The 17,066-nt window shown below is 38.3% G+C and overlaps 1 protein-coding gene across 1 annotated transcript in view; it reads left to right on the top strand.

Annotated features, from left to right (window-relative positions):
* ITPR2 (inositol 1,4,5-trisphosphate receptor type 2) overlaps positions 1-17,066 on the top strand; it is a 594,002-nt gene that overhangs the window by 463,531 nt on the left and 113,405 nt on the right. Inside the window, exons 47-49 of the mRNA XM_040234592.1 lie at positions 2,273-2,465; positions 5,160-5,285; positions 15,429-15,604. Of these exons, the coding sequence (XP_040090526.1) occupies positions 2,273-2,465; positions 5,160-5,285; positions 15,429-15,604 (495 nt within the window). The remainder of the gene's footprint in view (positions 1-2,272; positions 2,466-5,159; positions 5,286-15,428; positions 15,605-17,066) is intronic.

Genomic DNA, 17,066 nt, shown 5'->3' with positions numbered 1-17,066 from the left:
CACTGGCGCCCTACATGAGGCAGGAACTACTCTTAATCACCCTTTTGGTTCCAATACTGAACACTGTTCTTGAAGCATAACCTCAGAATAATAAATACTGTTGCAAATAATAGTTTGTCTATATATTATAGGCTTAAAGACCCTGGGAAATAGCAAGGACCTTATGGGTTACCTAGTCTGTTCACCAGTCCAAGGAGGAATTGCTTTGCAAAGATCCTGTTTCAACTTTAAATTCTTCCTGTGATAGCCATCTCACTACTTCAGGAGGAAACATCTGATTTGGAATAGCTAATAATTAGAAAGTTATTTTTTGATAACACACACAATCCAGCCCACTTTCATGTTTGCCTGCTGTTCAGACTGTTTGCTCCCCCGTCACCATGATAGCTTGAGTCAGACATTTGAGGTGCCATTGTGATTACAAAATTACAAGCCTTTATAGATTGGGGTTCATGCTTTTTCACTTTGAATTTCCCAGGACTCCTCACCTAAGGCCTGAATAAGCATGTGTGGTATAAGTGTAAAAAAAGTATCCCTTTTTTTGGCTTTTTTGCTCTTTCAGTACTCCCAGCAGTCTGTCAGTGTCCCTTGTGAAACGTAACAACCAGGATCAAACATAACATGTCACAAAGGGGCTGAAAAGCTTGGCTTATAGTCATCAGGACATTATTTCTTAAATGCATCCGGAGAATCTTTTTTTAATGTTTGGCACTGTTTGGACCAGTAAACCATTTTTTCCCATGTAGTTGCTTACCATACCAAATACTTCCAATTTTTATTTTCTATGATTGATTTTTTTAACCTATGTTCCAAGAATTTTTAATTACACTACAGATTTCTTCTTTGTTTTATGATAGTATTCTAGTATGTGGTTTGTATATATAACATATCATTTAGGATAGTTTCAATTACAAGTAACAAAATACCAGGCTAATAGTTTTTAAACAATAAAAATATTTGATTTTCCCTCATAATGGGAAGTCTGGAGGTACCAGTAGTTCTATAATTGATTCAATGATGCAGTGATGTCTTCAAACACTCAGACCTTTTCCATATTTTCAGCTAAGTCTTTCTTATTATGTGGGTGCTGTCTCACCTCATGGTTGCAAAATGGCTGCCAGAATTTCAAGTAGCATTATCACCTTTTTTTCTAAGCAGGGAGAAAGAGGGTACTGATGAAAAAAAGCTGGTGTGTTATATATTTGATCTTTTGTTTGTCTCATGTGGCTTCTGTCTTTTCTAGAAGGAAAATCTCCGTTGAGAGCACCTCTAGCCCCAGGATATTTCTCCTTATGCCTCATTTTCCAGAAATAGGCCAAGTGCTCATCACCATACCAGTCAGTAGCACAGGGAGATAGAATGACTCTTTCAGCTTAGACTAATTTCTGATTAGTTTTTGAGGGCTAGATAGAGTATATAAATATGAACCTTGACAGGTAGTCTGCACGAACCCTTGTGACATAGGCACTCTGTATGAACTCATTTAACTTGTGTCTCTGTCTAAAGCTAAACTGGGATCAGGGCTTCCCGGGTGGCCTACTGCACCTGCCAGTGCAGGAGATGCAGGTTTGATCCCTGGTCTAGGAAGACCCCCTAGAGAAGGAAATGGCAACCCACTCCTGAATCCTTGCCTGAGAACGCCATGGACAGAGTCCAGGGGGTCACAAAGAGTCAGATAGGACTCAGCAACTAAACAACAAACTGTTACCAGTACCAAATTAGAGAAGTTCAAAACAACAGATACTCACATCTGAGTGTGTGCTTGAATGAGTTACACATAAGAATATGTTTGCCATAGCAGGAAAACATTTTAATGACATAAAACATTTTTCTCTGTAGAATGCAGGGCACATTATGTTGTATATGTCATTTGTTCCCCAGTAGCCATTTTTAGGAAGAATAGGCTAAGAGCAGGATAAAAATATAACAAGTGCTGTGCTTAAGGTTACATAGCCAGACACTTCCCAGTGAAGACCCTCTTAGTTGTCTTATGTACTTCATGAAGATAAAAATGGGAGGCAAGAGTTTAATATTAATTGAGAAAGATTTTGGTTTTTGTTATTTACAGTATAGTATAATACTGATGATACATTAGTCTGATTAATTTCTCTCATTTAAAGAGAATAATATACAGGACTATTTCAGATATTTCAAGTTGGCATATTTTTTCATAGCTGAATTCATACAGTATCGTTATTGAAGTCATGCTAAAAGCAGAAAGTCGTCTAAGATTCTCCAAAGCTTAAAACAAATGCAAATTAATGTTTTTCAGATTGTTCGGCATGACAGGACAATGGAACAAATAGTATTTCCTGTCCCCAATATATGTGAATACCTCACGCGAGAATCCAAGTGTCGCGTATTCAACACCACAGAGAGGGATGAACAGGGAAGTAAAGTGAATGACTTTTTCCAGCAAACTGAAGATCTCTACAATGAGATGAAGTGGCAGAAGAAAATCAGGAGTAAGTTCAATGAACCAAAATGATCTGAGCATAATGAAAGTGTTTTGAGCATAATGATAGATACACCAGTACTTTGGGATACATGACAGTGTTCGTTTCAATTGGCTCTTAAATTCTTGCCGTCTGATGTTACTGAAATCACTTATAAGCTTAAGCATGTAAGCTCTGTCTACAGTTGGAGCCAAGACACCTGTGGCTTAAGGAACATAGAAGGTTCTGACTAATTAGATCATCTTTTAGTACTGATCCTATAGTTTTACAAATATTATGACATCCAAGATTGCAGCTGTGGGTTGCAGCTGTAGAACAGCTGCAGGTTTGAAGTCCATGAATAGGCCTTGATCGGCCTTAACAATCAGTGAATGGAGTGGAGAGATCCTGGCATAGGCATGCCTGTCCTCTTGTATCTGTGATCTTATGATCAGGTACTGTTGAGTGTTTTTTCTGAAACTCATTCCTTTTTTCAACATATCTGAATCTTGCCAAGTCAAAGTAAAAATTGTGTGACACTTGTATTCAAACCAGGCAAGCTTATAATGTAACACTTAAAAGTTACCATCTTATAGTTCCCCTTACTTATTTCTCAGGTTTAAGTCTATTTGGAAATATTATATAACAACCAAAATGGGAAAACAATCTGAAAAAGAATAGATACATGTATATGTATAACTGAATCACTTTGCTGTACACCTGAAATCAACACAACCTTGTTAATTAACAACACCGCAAAAGGATTGAAAACTTTTCAATTCTAAAATAAACTTTACTTTCCCAGATGAGAAATATCATGAGTTTTTAATAAAAATCGTTGGGGTAAAACTTTTGATTAGGTCTTTTCTGACTATTGGAGAGATTTTCCAGACAACAGGCATATGTTCTCAATACTTCTGTTCAACAGTGTTGCATCATTTTAGTTTCCTGGGAACGTCAGTGATTATGGTTTATGAATTTGGTTGAGCTTGAGACATAACATCCTTGAATAAAGATTGTAGCATGCATTGTCAGACTTTCTTAGCAGGATATTTGAAAAAAATAAAGAAATTACTCTCCCATAGCACTTTCCCATGAAGAACCTTATGGAATTCAGAAAAACTTAGGCATTCAGGGTACATAACAGAAACTCAATTTGAAAATCATTCATTTTATTCCTGACAAAAAGCAAATTGGATAATGAGCTAGTGCTTGTGGGGTCTGTGTTTTTGAGATAAATATTTTGTCATTTGTCAAAAAAAAAGACCTTAAAATAATTTCCAATATACAGTTTACTTTTAAAATTTGGAAGTAGCTTATGATGAGGTTTTAGACAGAATCTAATTCATTTGATGGATTTGTTGTTACAAATGTATGTATCAACATCTTCTAATTTTGTCTTAATATTCTGCTTTTTAAAATGAGGACTCCTAATTCAGGAATGATGAAAATGCAAATGCTTACAATTTATGACACATTAGTCAACTAAATGCCGTAGCTAATCATAGCCTACTCCAGTGTTGGAATGCTCTATTCCAAGAGAAAGAAAACAAGATGTACTGAAGAGAAGTGTAGTTTATAAGTAAGCAGCAGATTTGAGATTGGAATTCACAGAACATACTTTGAAAAGCTTATAATTCTATTTGAAAATTGAGATGGCTTTTCCCCTCAATTGACTCTTAATATATTTTTTTTAATTTTTATTTTTACTTTATTTTACTTTATAATACTATATTGGTTTTGCCATACATTGACGTGAATCTGCCACGGGTGTACATGAGTTCCCAATCCTGAATCCCTCTCCCACATCCCACCCCATATCATCTCTCTGGATCATCCCCGTGTATCAGCCCCAAGCATCCTGTAGACTCTTAATATTTTAAATCTAATGTTAAACTATTAAGAGTTAGACAGTGGACAAGACCTGAATATGTTGTGTGACAAACTTGTATGCATAATGTGTCTGTTCAGTTTTTTAGGAGAGGTGAAAGAAACTGAGTTTTGGCTTATGTAAATTTTATTCAGTAGATGCATCTATCAATTCATTTCTGGTGACAGATACAGAATCCCATTTCTGAAAAATATTCAGCAAAAGCTCTCCCACTTATTGGTAGTTTTTGTTGTATCTTTCACTTTTGCTGTTGCAAACCCAACAACTTTTTGGGAAGCATAAAGGTTTAAAACTTAGGTAATATTATAAGTCACTAGTTCCCAGTAAGCAGTGCTATGCCATGCTATTAAGTTTCAGAGTTTCAGGTAACTGTGACTGTGATTTGAAACTCTCACCAGAGATATATCTGTGCAAAGGGTAGGGGTTTTATCAAGACAGGGAAGTGAGACCAATTAATTGATATTACTAAATTACACAACAGTGTATACCATTCCATTAAAAGGGGCCCCAGGTGACTGCTAAACTGCCTTCCCCCAACCTGCTCTAGGGCTATATTAAAGAGAATTAACCCAGAGTTAGCAGTTGCAGAATTACTCACCCTTCTACAATAGCTTAGGTGTAAACTGGCTAAAGAAAAGAAGGAATCAAATGGAAAACTCCTTTATGGTATTGATGATAAATGTTCTAAAATAAATTGCATTAAATGTTTGTTTATATATGCTTTTATAGTAGTTTGCAAAAATGCATTTAGGAAGATGTTATTTCAGTAGGGCTCTGGTATTGAAATCAAAATTCATTTTCTTTTCTGTCCCACCATGCCTCTTTCTCACCAGGTAATCCTGCCCTGTTCTGGTTCTCAAGGCATATTTCTCTTTGGGGGAGCATCTCCTTCAACCTGGCTGTGTTCATCAACTTAGCTGTCGCTCTCTTCTACCCATTTGGGGATGATGGAGATGAAGGTAAGTGCTTGTCTGTCTTTAAATGATAAGTATGTTAGAGTCTAAAAACAATACTTTGGATGCATGCCTTAACTATTTAGACCTTCCCAGTTACAACGATTTCATTCTTGTTAAATAGCTTTTCTTTATTCACTGGAAACAGAATGATTGTAAGTAGAATAGGCAGAAAATTATGGTCAATATAAATATTTTTTAAGAAGTTCATATACAGAAGAGCTATATTGATAAATAAGGCAAGAAAAATATTTCTACCTTCAGTTCAGTTCAGTTCAGTTCAGTTCAGTCGCTCAATCGTGCCCGACTCTTTGCAACCCCATGAATCGCAGCACGCCAGCCCTCCCTGTCCATCACCAACTCCCGGAGTTCACTCAGACTCACACCCATTGAGTCGCTGATGCCATCCAGCCATCTCATCCTCTGTCATCCCCTTCTTCTCCTGCCCCCAATCCCTCCCAGCATCAGAGTCTTTTCCAGTAAGTCAACTCTTCGCATGAGGTGGCCAAAGTACTGAAGTTTCAGCTTTAGCATCATTCCTTCCAATGAAATCCCAGGGTTGAGCTCCTTCAGAATAGACTGGTTGGATCTCCTTGCAGTCCAAGGGACTCTCAAGTGTCTTCTCCAACACCACAGTTCAAAAGCATCAATTCTTCGGCGCTCAGCCTTCTTCACAGTCCAACTCTCACATCCATACATGACCACAGGAAAAACCATAGCCTTGACTAGATTGACCTTAGTCGGCAAAGTAATGTCTCTGCTTTTGAATATGCTATCTAGGTTGGTCATAACTTTTCTTCCAAGGAGTAAGAACTTTGTGAGCAAAAGCATTTTATGTATCATCTCAATCTTATAAATACACGGGAAAGTGAGAGATGTATGCCAAAATGTTGATTGTGATTATCTTAAGCAGTAGAATCTCTATTTTACTGTCTTTTCTTTGCTTTCGGTATTGTCTAAGGATTCCACAGTGAGCATGCAGATAATTTGAAAAATAATTTTAAATGTACAGCATAAGGCAGATTATAATAATAGAGCACAAAGGATATTGACCATGAAGTTAATATTATCAAACTGCTGATACATGAGGTTTTGCAAAAGCAAAGACAATAAAAATTATCCCATGTTAAGTGAAACGGGAAATAGTAGGAGAGATACACTAAAGGCTGTGGAAATTAAGTTTTCTTTAAATCTGGCAAAAGAACGTGGGAAAATATGTCACAATCTGTATCCTGATTGGGATACAATCAGGTAGATAACTTTGGAATGGGGATTGAAAGAATGGCTCAGAGGACCGGATGAGAAATACCAGCAAATAATAGCCACAAGATGCTTTTGTATCTCATCAGTTTATAGGGTTATGTGAGAATTTAATGAGATGTTGTAGGTAAAGCATTAAAAATAGCAACTTGTAATCATATGATACCAAAAAATAAAACTTGAATTTGCCACTCATCTTCAGCTATTTACATAGCACTTATATTTTATCTGGGCTTCCCTGGCGGCTCAGACAGTAAGGAATCTACTTGTAATGCAGGAAACACAGGTTCAATTGGGGTTGGGGATCCCCTGGAAAAGGAAATGGCAACCCACTCCAGTATTCTTCCCTGGAGAATTTCACGGACAGAGGAGCCTGGTGGCCTGTAGTCTGTGGGGTCACAAAGAGTCAGACACGACTGAGCGATTAACACTACTACTACTAATCATTTGATAAAGCTTAGCTGTTGTTAGAAGGTGAATATTAGAACTACAAAGGGAAGCTCAGTGGAAATGAGGGTATGAGAAGAGCAAGGGATATTTAAACCTATTTCAGATCTGAGTAGGAAGGGGAGTGAGCAGGAAGGGAAATGGGAGTGCAGAAGTAACTTGCTATTTCTAAGGTCTGTTGCAGATGGCAGATAGCAAAGTTCTAGCCTTTGGGTATAATCTGAGTAGTTACAGAAAGGTTTATTTTTTTTAGAAGGTATGCCAGTGCTAATAAAAAGATATTTGACAAGGGAGTAGATGTGTGAGTTAAATAGCAATGAAAACATAGCAAATATTTGGCTGTCCATTGTGGGGAAGTTACAAATACAGCAGGAAGTGGAAACAGCTCTCTTCACTGTGTTTAGTCTCATTTAGTGATGATAGCCCTCTTGGCACAAACGACCATAACTTTCGTAAGGAGAGAAGTCCAGCCTGAAATGATAAATTAGTATCATCTTCACACGGAATGCTAACTAGATTGTAGCATCCTGGTAAGTAGAGCATAAAGTCTTAGATATAGAAGCAGTTCTGGAAATTATCTAATATCAAATCATCATTGACACATAAAGAGATGGAAGCCCAGAGAATGGCAGATCTAAGACTAGACTGTTAAAGCATTTGTTTGTGCTCTCAGACTTTTCTGCAGGATGATTAGGTTAGAAGCGTGTCAATAACAGGTGCCCCTTTGTACAGGGGCATCATCGTCCCTAAGTTCTATGCCATTGATATACCTTACAAGACCACCAGAGCCAAAGTATGTAGCCTGTGCTGCCACCTATTATACGTTAAATATGATGGTGATGAGCACGGGTACCCCTCTGAACATCTACTCTTTACTCACTAAGGAGAAAGTAAAGCATCTGATACATTTTTTTCATATTTGCCTGACTAATAACAGTTGTAATAGTATGGCTAATGATGATAATAGCAACTGTTATTGTTTACTGTTTAGATTGGATCAGGCAAAGTGCTAAGCACGTCACATACATAATTCCATGTAATCTTCCTGACAATTCTATAAAGTAAGTACTTCATCCTTCTGGATGAAGAACTTGAGGCTTTGGAAGATTTGACCAGTAATTCGGGAGTCTGGAAATACATACTTTTTAACAAGTTTCCCGAGGTGTTACTAATACAACTGGTCCTTGAACAAGAGCTTGAAATCATATATATGGTAAAACTGGGAATGAGGCTCCATCCTCAGAAAGAAATAAGACCAGGCAGGAAAACAAGCTGTATCCTCATCAGGTGCAGGTGTGCACTTTACTCTTCAGATAGGACTGAGTAGAGGTGAACAGCAATGACCAGGGTGGAGGCTCACTCTTAAGTATCTGGGTGTGGGTATGGCACTAAGGGGGAAGGGAAAACATGAGCTGCCGTTTTGGCAGTATGGAACCCCAAGGTTATATTTGGGTAAGCTGATTACAGTTCTAGATGAGTTATTTTATTATCGCTCTATGAATAAGGTTGCAGTTTTGAGCAGGATTAGCTGAGCCTCTAACCTTCAGTTGCATGCTATGCATAGCTGATAAGGCTGAAAAAGCAAACTTAAGACTGATTACTGTACTTGGCCATCAGAACTGGCTGGAGAAGGTAAATTCTGTGGTGGACATGCAAGTTTCTAACGCTGGATTTTGTCAGGCGTAGACTGGATGACTCCTTGGCTGGGACGCTTTGAGATGATTTAAAGATGAATTAGTTGATCATTAAGATTCCTTCCAAAAGTGCTACAAAAAATGATGGGACTGTGTCAGAGAACACAGGATTCAACTTGAAAGGTCTCCCAGTGGCCAAGTCTGTGGAAATTTTGAGATAAAAATAGTTACAGTGATACATAATAACCCACAGAATAAAATAAGAATCCGGGAATCCATACTGGTAGAGGAGAAAGCTCTTCCTTACAATAGTATTCCTGTTAATCAGTGTAGAAAGAGTAATAGAAATAGAATGTTGCTGTTTGGCAAATACCATATAATAGTAATAATCCTCAGTGGATGCTAAAATTAACAGAGAAGTGTTAAATGAGAAAGTATAATGAGAAACAGGATATTGATGTAGTCAAAGTATTTCCCCATAATATACTTATTATGAAAGAGAGTGACTTTAAAGTGGAGAAATCACTTTAATTATGTGATCAACGTTAATGTCACCAGTGAAGAGACACAGCGACATCGGGTGCCTCTTGACATGATGTGCTGACAAGGATATGGCATCTTTTGACAAAAATGCATAAAGTGAGGAAATTTCAGACAAATCCAGAATGAGAAATATTCTACAAAATAATTGGCCAGTACTCTTGAAGCTTGTGAAGTCAAAGGAGTGCTGAGGAATTAAAAGAGACTAAGAGACGTGACAGCTAAATGTGATGTGTGATCCTGGTTCAGAAAAGAAGACGTTATTTGTGCAGTTCATGAACTTTGAATAAAGCTCTGTAGATTAAAGTGATTGTTGTTCAGTCACTAAGTGTCCAGCTCTTTGCAACTCCATGGACTGCAGCACGCCAGGCTCCTCTGTCCTCCACTAACTCCTGGAGTTTATTCAAATTCATGTCCATAGAGTCAGTGATGGTATCTCACCATCCCATCCTCTGCTGTCCCCTTCTCCTGTTGTTTTCAATCTTTTCCAACATCAGAGTCTTTTCCATGAGTCAGCTCTTCGCATCAAGCAGCCAAAGTATTGGAGCTTCAGCTTCACCATCAGTCCTTCCAATGAATATTCAGGGTTGATTTCCTTTGGATTGACTGGTTTGATTCTCCTTGCAGTCCAGGAGAGTCAACAGTCTTCTCCAGCACCACAGTTTGAAAGCATCAGTTCTGTGGTGCTCAGCCTTCTTTATGGTCCAACTCTATTAATGTATTAGTTTTTGGACATTGATCATTGTTGTATGATTAAGTAAGGTGTCGATATTTGGGGAAGCCAAGTAAAGAGTCAATGAGAATTTTGTATTATATTTGCAACTGTAACATTAGTCAGAAAGAGTTCTACAATTAAAAGTTAAAAAAGAAAAAATAAGTAAATATGAGGATTCCATCCAGCACTGAGGTTCCTAGATTCTGGGCAGAAGTTGATCACAAAATCACCTGGTGAATCTTGAGCCAGAAAAAAAGACCTGTCGTCCAAACGGGCCACCTTTTCCAACCCCAGATCCTAATACAAGGACAGAGAGGCTGGCAGCAGGGGGAATGGGCTGTGTATGCTGTCTCCAAGGGTATTTTCTAGCCTGAACACGCAGTGAGCTTGTGGAAATCACTTGTGTCCAGATATCTGGTTCATGCTTACGTTATAATATTAACTGAGAGAACAGTGTCTGCCTTCAACCAGGGTAGTAGCATACGATAATAAAAGGGAGATACTTAATGGAAGGTGATTCTCAGGGTACCAGCTTGTAAGACGTCCACCCTCCCAATGCCTACTGCAAATAATCTCTCTCCATAGTCAGGCTTTGCAAAGCTTTCTTTGAATTTCTTCAAGAATCCAGGGCCTGTTGGTGTGGCTGTAGATTTTGGTGTGGGTTTCCTTGTTTGGTTGATTAATTTATATGCTTAACATATGCTTCTCTAAAAATGAAACTTGTGCCAAAGTTAGGTAATGAGGTCATGCTGGTTGTGGCTGAAGCCACAGCTATTGATGCTAGGGAATCTCCAAGATGTCCACTCAGAAGTTGAGCATTGCCATGCCAATGATCCCTGCTCAGTTTGGCAAAGGCAGAGGGGTTAGCAGAGAATTGTGCCTTCTTATATCCATTTAGCTGGAGAAGGCAATGGCAACTTACTCCAGTACTCTTGCCTGGCAAATCCCATGGACGGAGGAGCCTGGTAGGCTGCAGTCCATGGGGCGCTAGGAGTCGGACACGACTGAGGGACTTCACTCACTTTTCATTTTCATGCCTTGGAGAAGGAAATGGCAACCCACTCTTGTGTTCTTGCCTGGAGAATGCCAGGGACGGGGAGCCTTGTGGGCTGCCGTCTATGGGGTTGCACAGAGTCGGACACGACTGGAGACTTAGCAGCAGCATATCCATTTAGCATGTGATTTTTAAAAAATACTGTGTTCAAATTCGGGATGTCATTCTTTTTCCCTCAAGTGCTTTGTGTTAAAGGAAATAAATCTTCAAGGTGATTTTAATTCATTCACCTTAATAGCAACCACTGATAGAGTGTGGCTGGATGCCAGACACTGTGCTCGACCCTAGAGATACAAACACGGGAAAACTGACCTTGTCCTCAAGGAGCTTATAGTCTAGTTAAAGGATGAAGAAAGGAGTGAGACACAATAGTAAAGAACACCCATAGATTTATCTAATTTGCGTTAGCCAGATTGAGAAGGGGGAAATAGGAAATCCGTACAAGTCTCTGCTGGAGGCAGAGGAGTGAAGAGAGGGGAATGAGATGCAGCATGTTTTATAAGTTAGCGGTACCCAACCATTTGGCTTCCCTGGTGCCTCATGGGTAAGGAATCTTCCTGTAATTCAGGAGAAATAGCTTGATTCCTAAGTTGGGAAGATTCCCTGGAGGAAGGTATGGCAACCCACTCCAGTATTCCTGCCTGGAGAATCCCATGGACAGAGGAACCTAGTGGGCTACAGTCCTTGGGGTTGCAAAGAGTTGGACATGACTGAAGCAACTTAGCATGCACACACAAGCTTTTTGGCACCAGGAACCAGTTTCATAGAAGACAAGTTTTACCTAGACCATGGCATGTGAGCTATGGAGAGTGGCTGTAAATACATATGAAGCTTCACTCGCTCAGTACTGGTTTGTGGCCCAGGGGTTGGGAACCCCTGCTATAAGTAAACTTCAAATAAGTTGGTGTGAAGTAGATAGGAGAGTAGAATTGAAGTCTCCAGTGTTTCTATTTGAATTTTCTTTTATTACGGACAAGTGTTATACTCTAATATTTTAAAATGTATAGAGTGAATTCTTAAATTTTTTTCTATTATAAAATAATACATGATCATTATAGAAAATTAATACAAATATCAAGAAGACAGTCCCCTCTTTCCACCATTAATGGCTAAAAAATGGCTTTGACAGTCTACTGTCTTCTAAAGTTTGTCAGAGGATTTCAGTTTATTTTGCTAGCTGAAGATCAAATCTTCAGCTAAAAACCAATATGATCATTCTTACAAAATATAATTACAAATTGTTGTCAATTGACAATAGTGTAAAATTTAAGTAACTTTTAAATTTATTTACTCTTCACAAATACATATTTAACATTAAACTATGTGCAGGGTACTAAGCTAGACACTGAGTTCTCTCTACAAAGGGATCAAATGTCCAGTTTTAAGTTCACGGTTATAATTTCTCATTGGATCAGGAGGAAATCTCAGCAAGCCAGATAACCGCCTGAGAAAGGGTGGTCAAGTTGTGGTTAGCTTATCAGGCATTAGTGACAATGCACAGTGTGACTAGCAGTGCCAAAGTTGAGACTTTTAAAATAAGAATGTCACACCAAGACATTGCTTATGAATTATACTGAAGAATCTAGTGATTGGATGAGAGTTCAGTGTGCAAAGATGTTGGCAGTTTTACTAAACCTAAGAGTGAAGCTCCACAACTTGGGAAATTTATAACTAGAGATGGACTTACTCAAAACGAGCTCACAGGTTATGTTTCTATTTATAGTCAACAAATAATTGGTGCTTCCCCGGTGGCACTAGTGGTAAAGAACGTGCCTGCCAACGCAGGAGATGTAAGAGACTTGGGTTCAATCCCTGGGTCAGGAAGACCCCCCAGAGGAGGGAATGGCTACCCACTTCAGTATTCTTGTCTGGAGAATTCCATGGACAGAGGAGCCTGGTGGGTCCATGGGGTTGCAAAGAGTCAGACACGACTAAGCAACTAACACTTTTACTTTCACACACACATATATATAAATACACTTGTGTGTTTTAACAGTGAAAGTTTAGGTATGTTTCATTAAAGAATGGATATTTTACATTCTGAATCTATAACTTAAAAACACTTTTTAAACTTTATTTTTGGCTGTGCTGGGCCTCCATTGCTGCTTGCAGGCTTTCTCTAGTTGTGGCGAGCAGGGGCTACTCTTCATTGCAGTGAGAGAGCTTCTCATTGTGGTGGCTTCTGTTCTTGCAGAGCACACAGGTTGCAAAGAGGCCTTCAGTAGTTGCAGCACTTGGACTCCCAGACTCTAGAGCACAGACTCAACAGTTGTCGCACAAGGGCTTAGTAGCTCAGAGGCACTTGGGATCTTCCTGGATCAGGAATTGAACCCATGTCTCCTGCATTGGCAGGCAGATTCTTTACCCCTAAGCCACCATAAGAACTTGATAATAATTTAACAGGACAAGATATGAGTTCAGTGCCTGATTCCTGACTTACCTGAACTAGTAAGAAAATCTTACTAGTGGAAAACTAGTGGAAAATCCCTGTTTTGTCATCTCCCCTCTGACTTCAACAGCTTGAATACACGTTTGAGGTCTAATCAGCCCAAGAGTGTTCCCCCTTAATTTACTTCTGCAAATATAGCATCACGTGACCTTCAGAGGGGGATTCCTTGAATACACATGTCAGTGCAAACATCAACAAATTGTCCTTTATAAAAAAAAAAAATGTATTTATAAACCCCTTCTGGGGCCATTTCTAAAGAAACTTTTGTTGCAGTGGAGTTTAGTTTTGAAACATTTGGAGCTTTTGTTTTCTGATGAAGTAAATAGCTGAACATTATTTTTAGAAGTTGAGAAACACACACATATACCTATGTATTCATACACATAAACACCCTTGTGTGTTTTAACAGTTAAAGCTTAGGTCTGTTTCATTAAAAGGTAGAGTGTGCATTCTGAATTCTTTAATATAATATAAAACCTTGATTATAATAAAACAGGACAAGGTATGAGTTCAGTGCCAGATTCCATTTGGTTTAGCTGAATAGTTGATGCCATTAGTCATTCATTTTGAATTAAGATTCCTTAAATGAGAAACCCCTATCCAAAGCATCTAGCATGACTCCCATTGGAAAGAAAGACACACAAATTTCACAACTAAAGTAAGGAGCATTGACTAGTAAGTATTTAAGCAGCCTGGGATTCATCACAAGCTTTCTGGAAATGTAGGTGGTGCTAGTGGTAAATAATCCAGCTGCCAACTCAGGAGACTTAAGAGACGGTGCTTTGATCCCTAGGTCCAGAAGATCCCCTGGAGGAGGAAATGGCAATCTGCTCCAGTATTCTTGCCTGGAAAATCCCATGAACAGAGGAGCTGGGGGTGGGAGGGGGCTACATTCCATAAGATCATGAAGAGTCAGACACCACTGAGTGTCTGAGTACAAGAAATAATGAATAATGTATACAAAGACATCTCTAAATATACAGTGTGTTCAGTTCAGTCACTCAGTTGTGTCCAACTCTTTGCAACCCATGGACTGCAGCACGCCAGGCTTCCCTGTCCATCACCAACTCCCGGAGCCTACTCAAACTCATGCCCATCGTGTTGGTGATGCCGTCCAACCATCTCATCCTCTGTGGTCCCCTTCTCTTCCCTCCTTCAATCCTTCCCAGCATCAGGGGCTTTTCCAATGAGTCAGTTCTTCTCATCAGGTAGCCAAAGTATTGGAGTTTCAGCTTCCGGATCAGTCCTTCCAGTGAATATTCAGGACTGATTTCCTTCAGGATGGACTGGTTGAATCTGCTTGTAGTCCAAGGGACTCTGAAGAGTGTTCTTCAAAACCACAGTTTAAAAGCATCAATTCTTCAGTGCTCAGCTTTCTTTATAGTCCAACTCTCACACCCATACATGACTACTGGAAAAACCATAGCTTTGACTAGATGGACCTTTGTTGGTGAAGTAATGTCTCTTCTCTTTTATATGCTTTCTAGGTTGGTCATAGCTTTTCTTCCAAGGAGCAAGCATCTTTTAATTTCATGGCTGTCGTCACCATCTGCAGTGATTTGGGAGCCCCAAAATATAGTCTGTCACTGTTTCCACTGTTTCCTCATCTATTTGCCATGAAGTGATGGGACCAGATGCCATGATCTTAGTTTTCTGAATGTAGAGTGGGTTACTTTGAAATTCAGTATCTTACAACTTGTCTTGCTCTGTTATATGAAATCAGTTCAGTTCTGTCTCTCAGTCATGTCTGACTCTTTGTGACCCTGTGGACTGCAGCATACCAAGCTTCCCTGTCCATCACCAACTCCTGGAGCTTGCTCAAACTCGTGTCCATCGAGTTGGTGATGCCATCCAACCATCTTATCCTCTGTTGTCCCCTTCTCCTCCTGCCTTCAATCTTTCCCAGCATCAGGGTCTTTTCCAATGAGTCAGTTCTTCACATCAGGTGGCCAAAGTATTGGAGTTTCATATATGTAAAATAGAGTGGCAAATGATTTAACATTTTCCAGTTTTGTTCTTAGTAAAAATAAACTCCTTCCACATTTTACAGGTACTCTTTCACCGTTGTTCTCAATTCTACTTTGGATAGCAGTGGCAATCTGCACATCTATGCTGTTTTTCTTCTCCAAGCCTGTGGGTATTCGGCCATTTCTTGTGTCAATAATGCTCAGATCAATATATACAATAGGTCTTGGGCCTACATTAATACTTCTTGGTGCAGCAAATGTAAGTACTTTATTTAGTTTGTACTGTTTTAGATTAATTAAAAGTGTACTAAATATAAAAGTATAGCTCTATGCTTTAACTCTGTAAATAAATTCTAATTTATTGTGAATCCAAATTAAATTGAGTTTAATGTGTACCTTCTTCATTGACTTTTTAGAGAAAGAAAAAATGGCAAGTGAAAATTTTATATATTTAGGATGGTAGCATCTGGGGCATGACCCACTTCTGCACTCAATTTAACCCATCCAATTTTAATGCCTTTGGCATCCTATATGAGCAGCTATTGACAAAAATGACTCTGAACCACTGTTAACATTCTAAAGTAACTTCTAAATCATCCAAGAAAGATTAAATTATATTCAGTAGAATTTTAGAAGTGAGTATCTTTTATAAAATGACCAAAGGAAAAGGATTGGTATAACAGAAAATATGAAATAGGGCTTTTTTAAATGTGAACAACACCTATTAACTTGTGAAAGGCATAGATGAGATTGTTTTTGTTTTTTTTTACTGAGTTTTAAAATATTAGAACAAGGGAGCACATTTCACAACCTTACTAGATAAGTTTAGGATAAGTAAGCCAGACTACTATTGCAGATAGCAGTAATTTTGCCCAAGTGATAAAATTTTAAAGGGATTAAACAACTTTCTGTATGGTGCAGATGAAAAGAGATATTAAGAAACAATAAATCACCAAGTAGATGAAAGAACAAGTTGCATGTAGGCAAATAAATCTTGCTAATATGTCCACTGAATACCTAAGCACTTTCTATACTTTTAACTGGGTTTCTAACATAATGTCCTATATTCTGGTATCTGTGTATCTATATCTGGTATCTCCCTTTCTACATAAGTTCTTAAGAAGAATGAGTAATCATTCAAAGTCTGGAACATGATTGGTACTCAACAAATGTTTCTTAGGTAATTTAAGTAATGAGCGAGTAGATGAATGAGTGAAAGATTATCTTTGTATTCTTACACATTTACAGTGCCTCACCATAAAAAATGTGGCAAATATATATTGAAAATGAATAAATGAAATAATCAACTGAAGTTTTGAGAATTATAAAGCTGAGCTAGTATGGCCAAATCTATGTTTCTGATCTCTATTATAATTATTCAAAAATTGAACATGATATATATGACAGATATGTACATATATATGTGGTGGATACATATATATATACACATATATGACAGATGTACTTATCTATCTGACCTGGCATGCTACATTCCATGGGGTCACAAAGAGTCAGACAGGACAGAGTGACTGAACTGAACTGAACTAATATGACAGATATATTTATATGTTTATATATGTTAAACTAGAACATTCAGGTCACCATGTTACCAATTATTCCACAATTATTGTGAATAAAGTGAAGGATACTATACATACAAATAGTTTATCAGTAAAAATTCTTTAAAGTACCAAATATATTTTTCTATAAGTTTCTTGAGG

This window comes from Oryx dammah, unplaced genomic scaffold, assembly GCF_014754425.2.
Source record: "Oryx dammah isolate SB20612 unplaced genomic scaffold, SCBI_Odam_1.1 HiC_scaffold_29, whole genome shotgun sequence".
Taxonomy (NCBI): domain Eukaryota; kingdom Metazoa; phylum Chordata; class Mammalia; order Artiodactyla; family Bovidae; genus Oryx; species Oryx dammah.
This window is presented reverse-complemented; position numbering and strand designations above follow the sequence as displayed.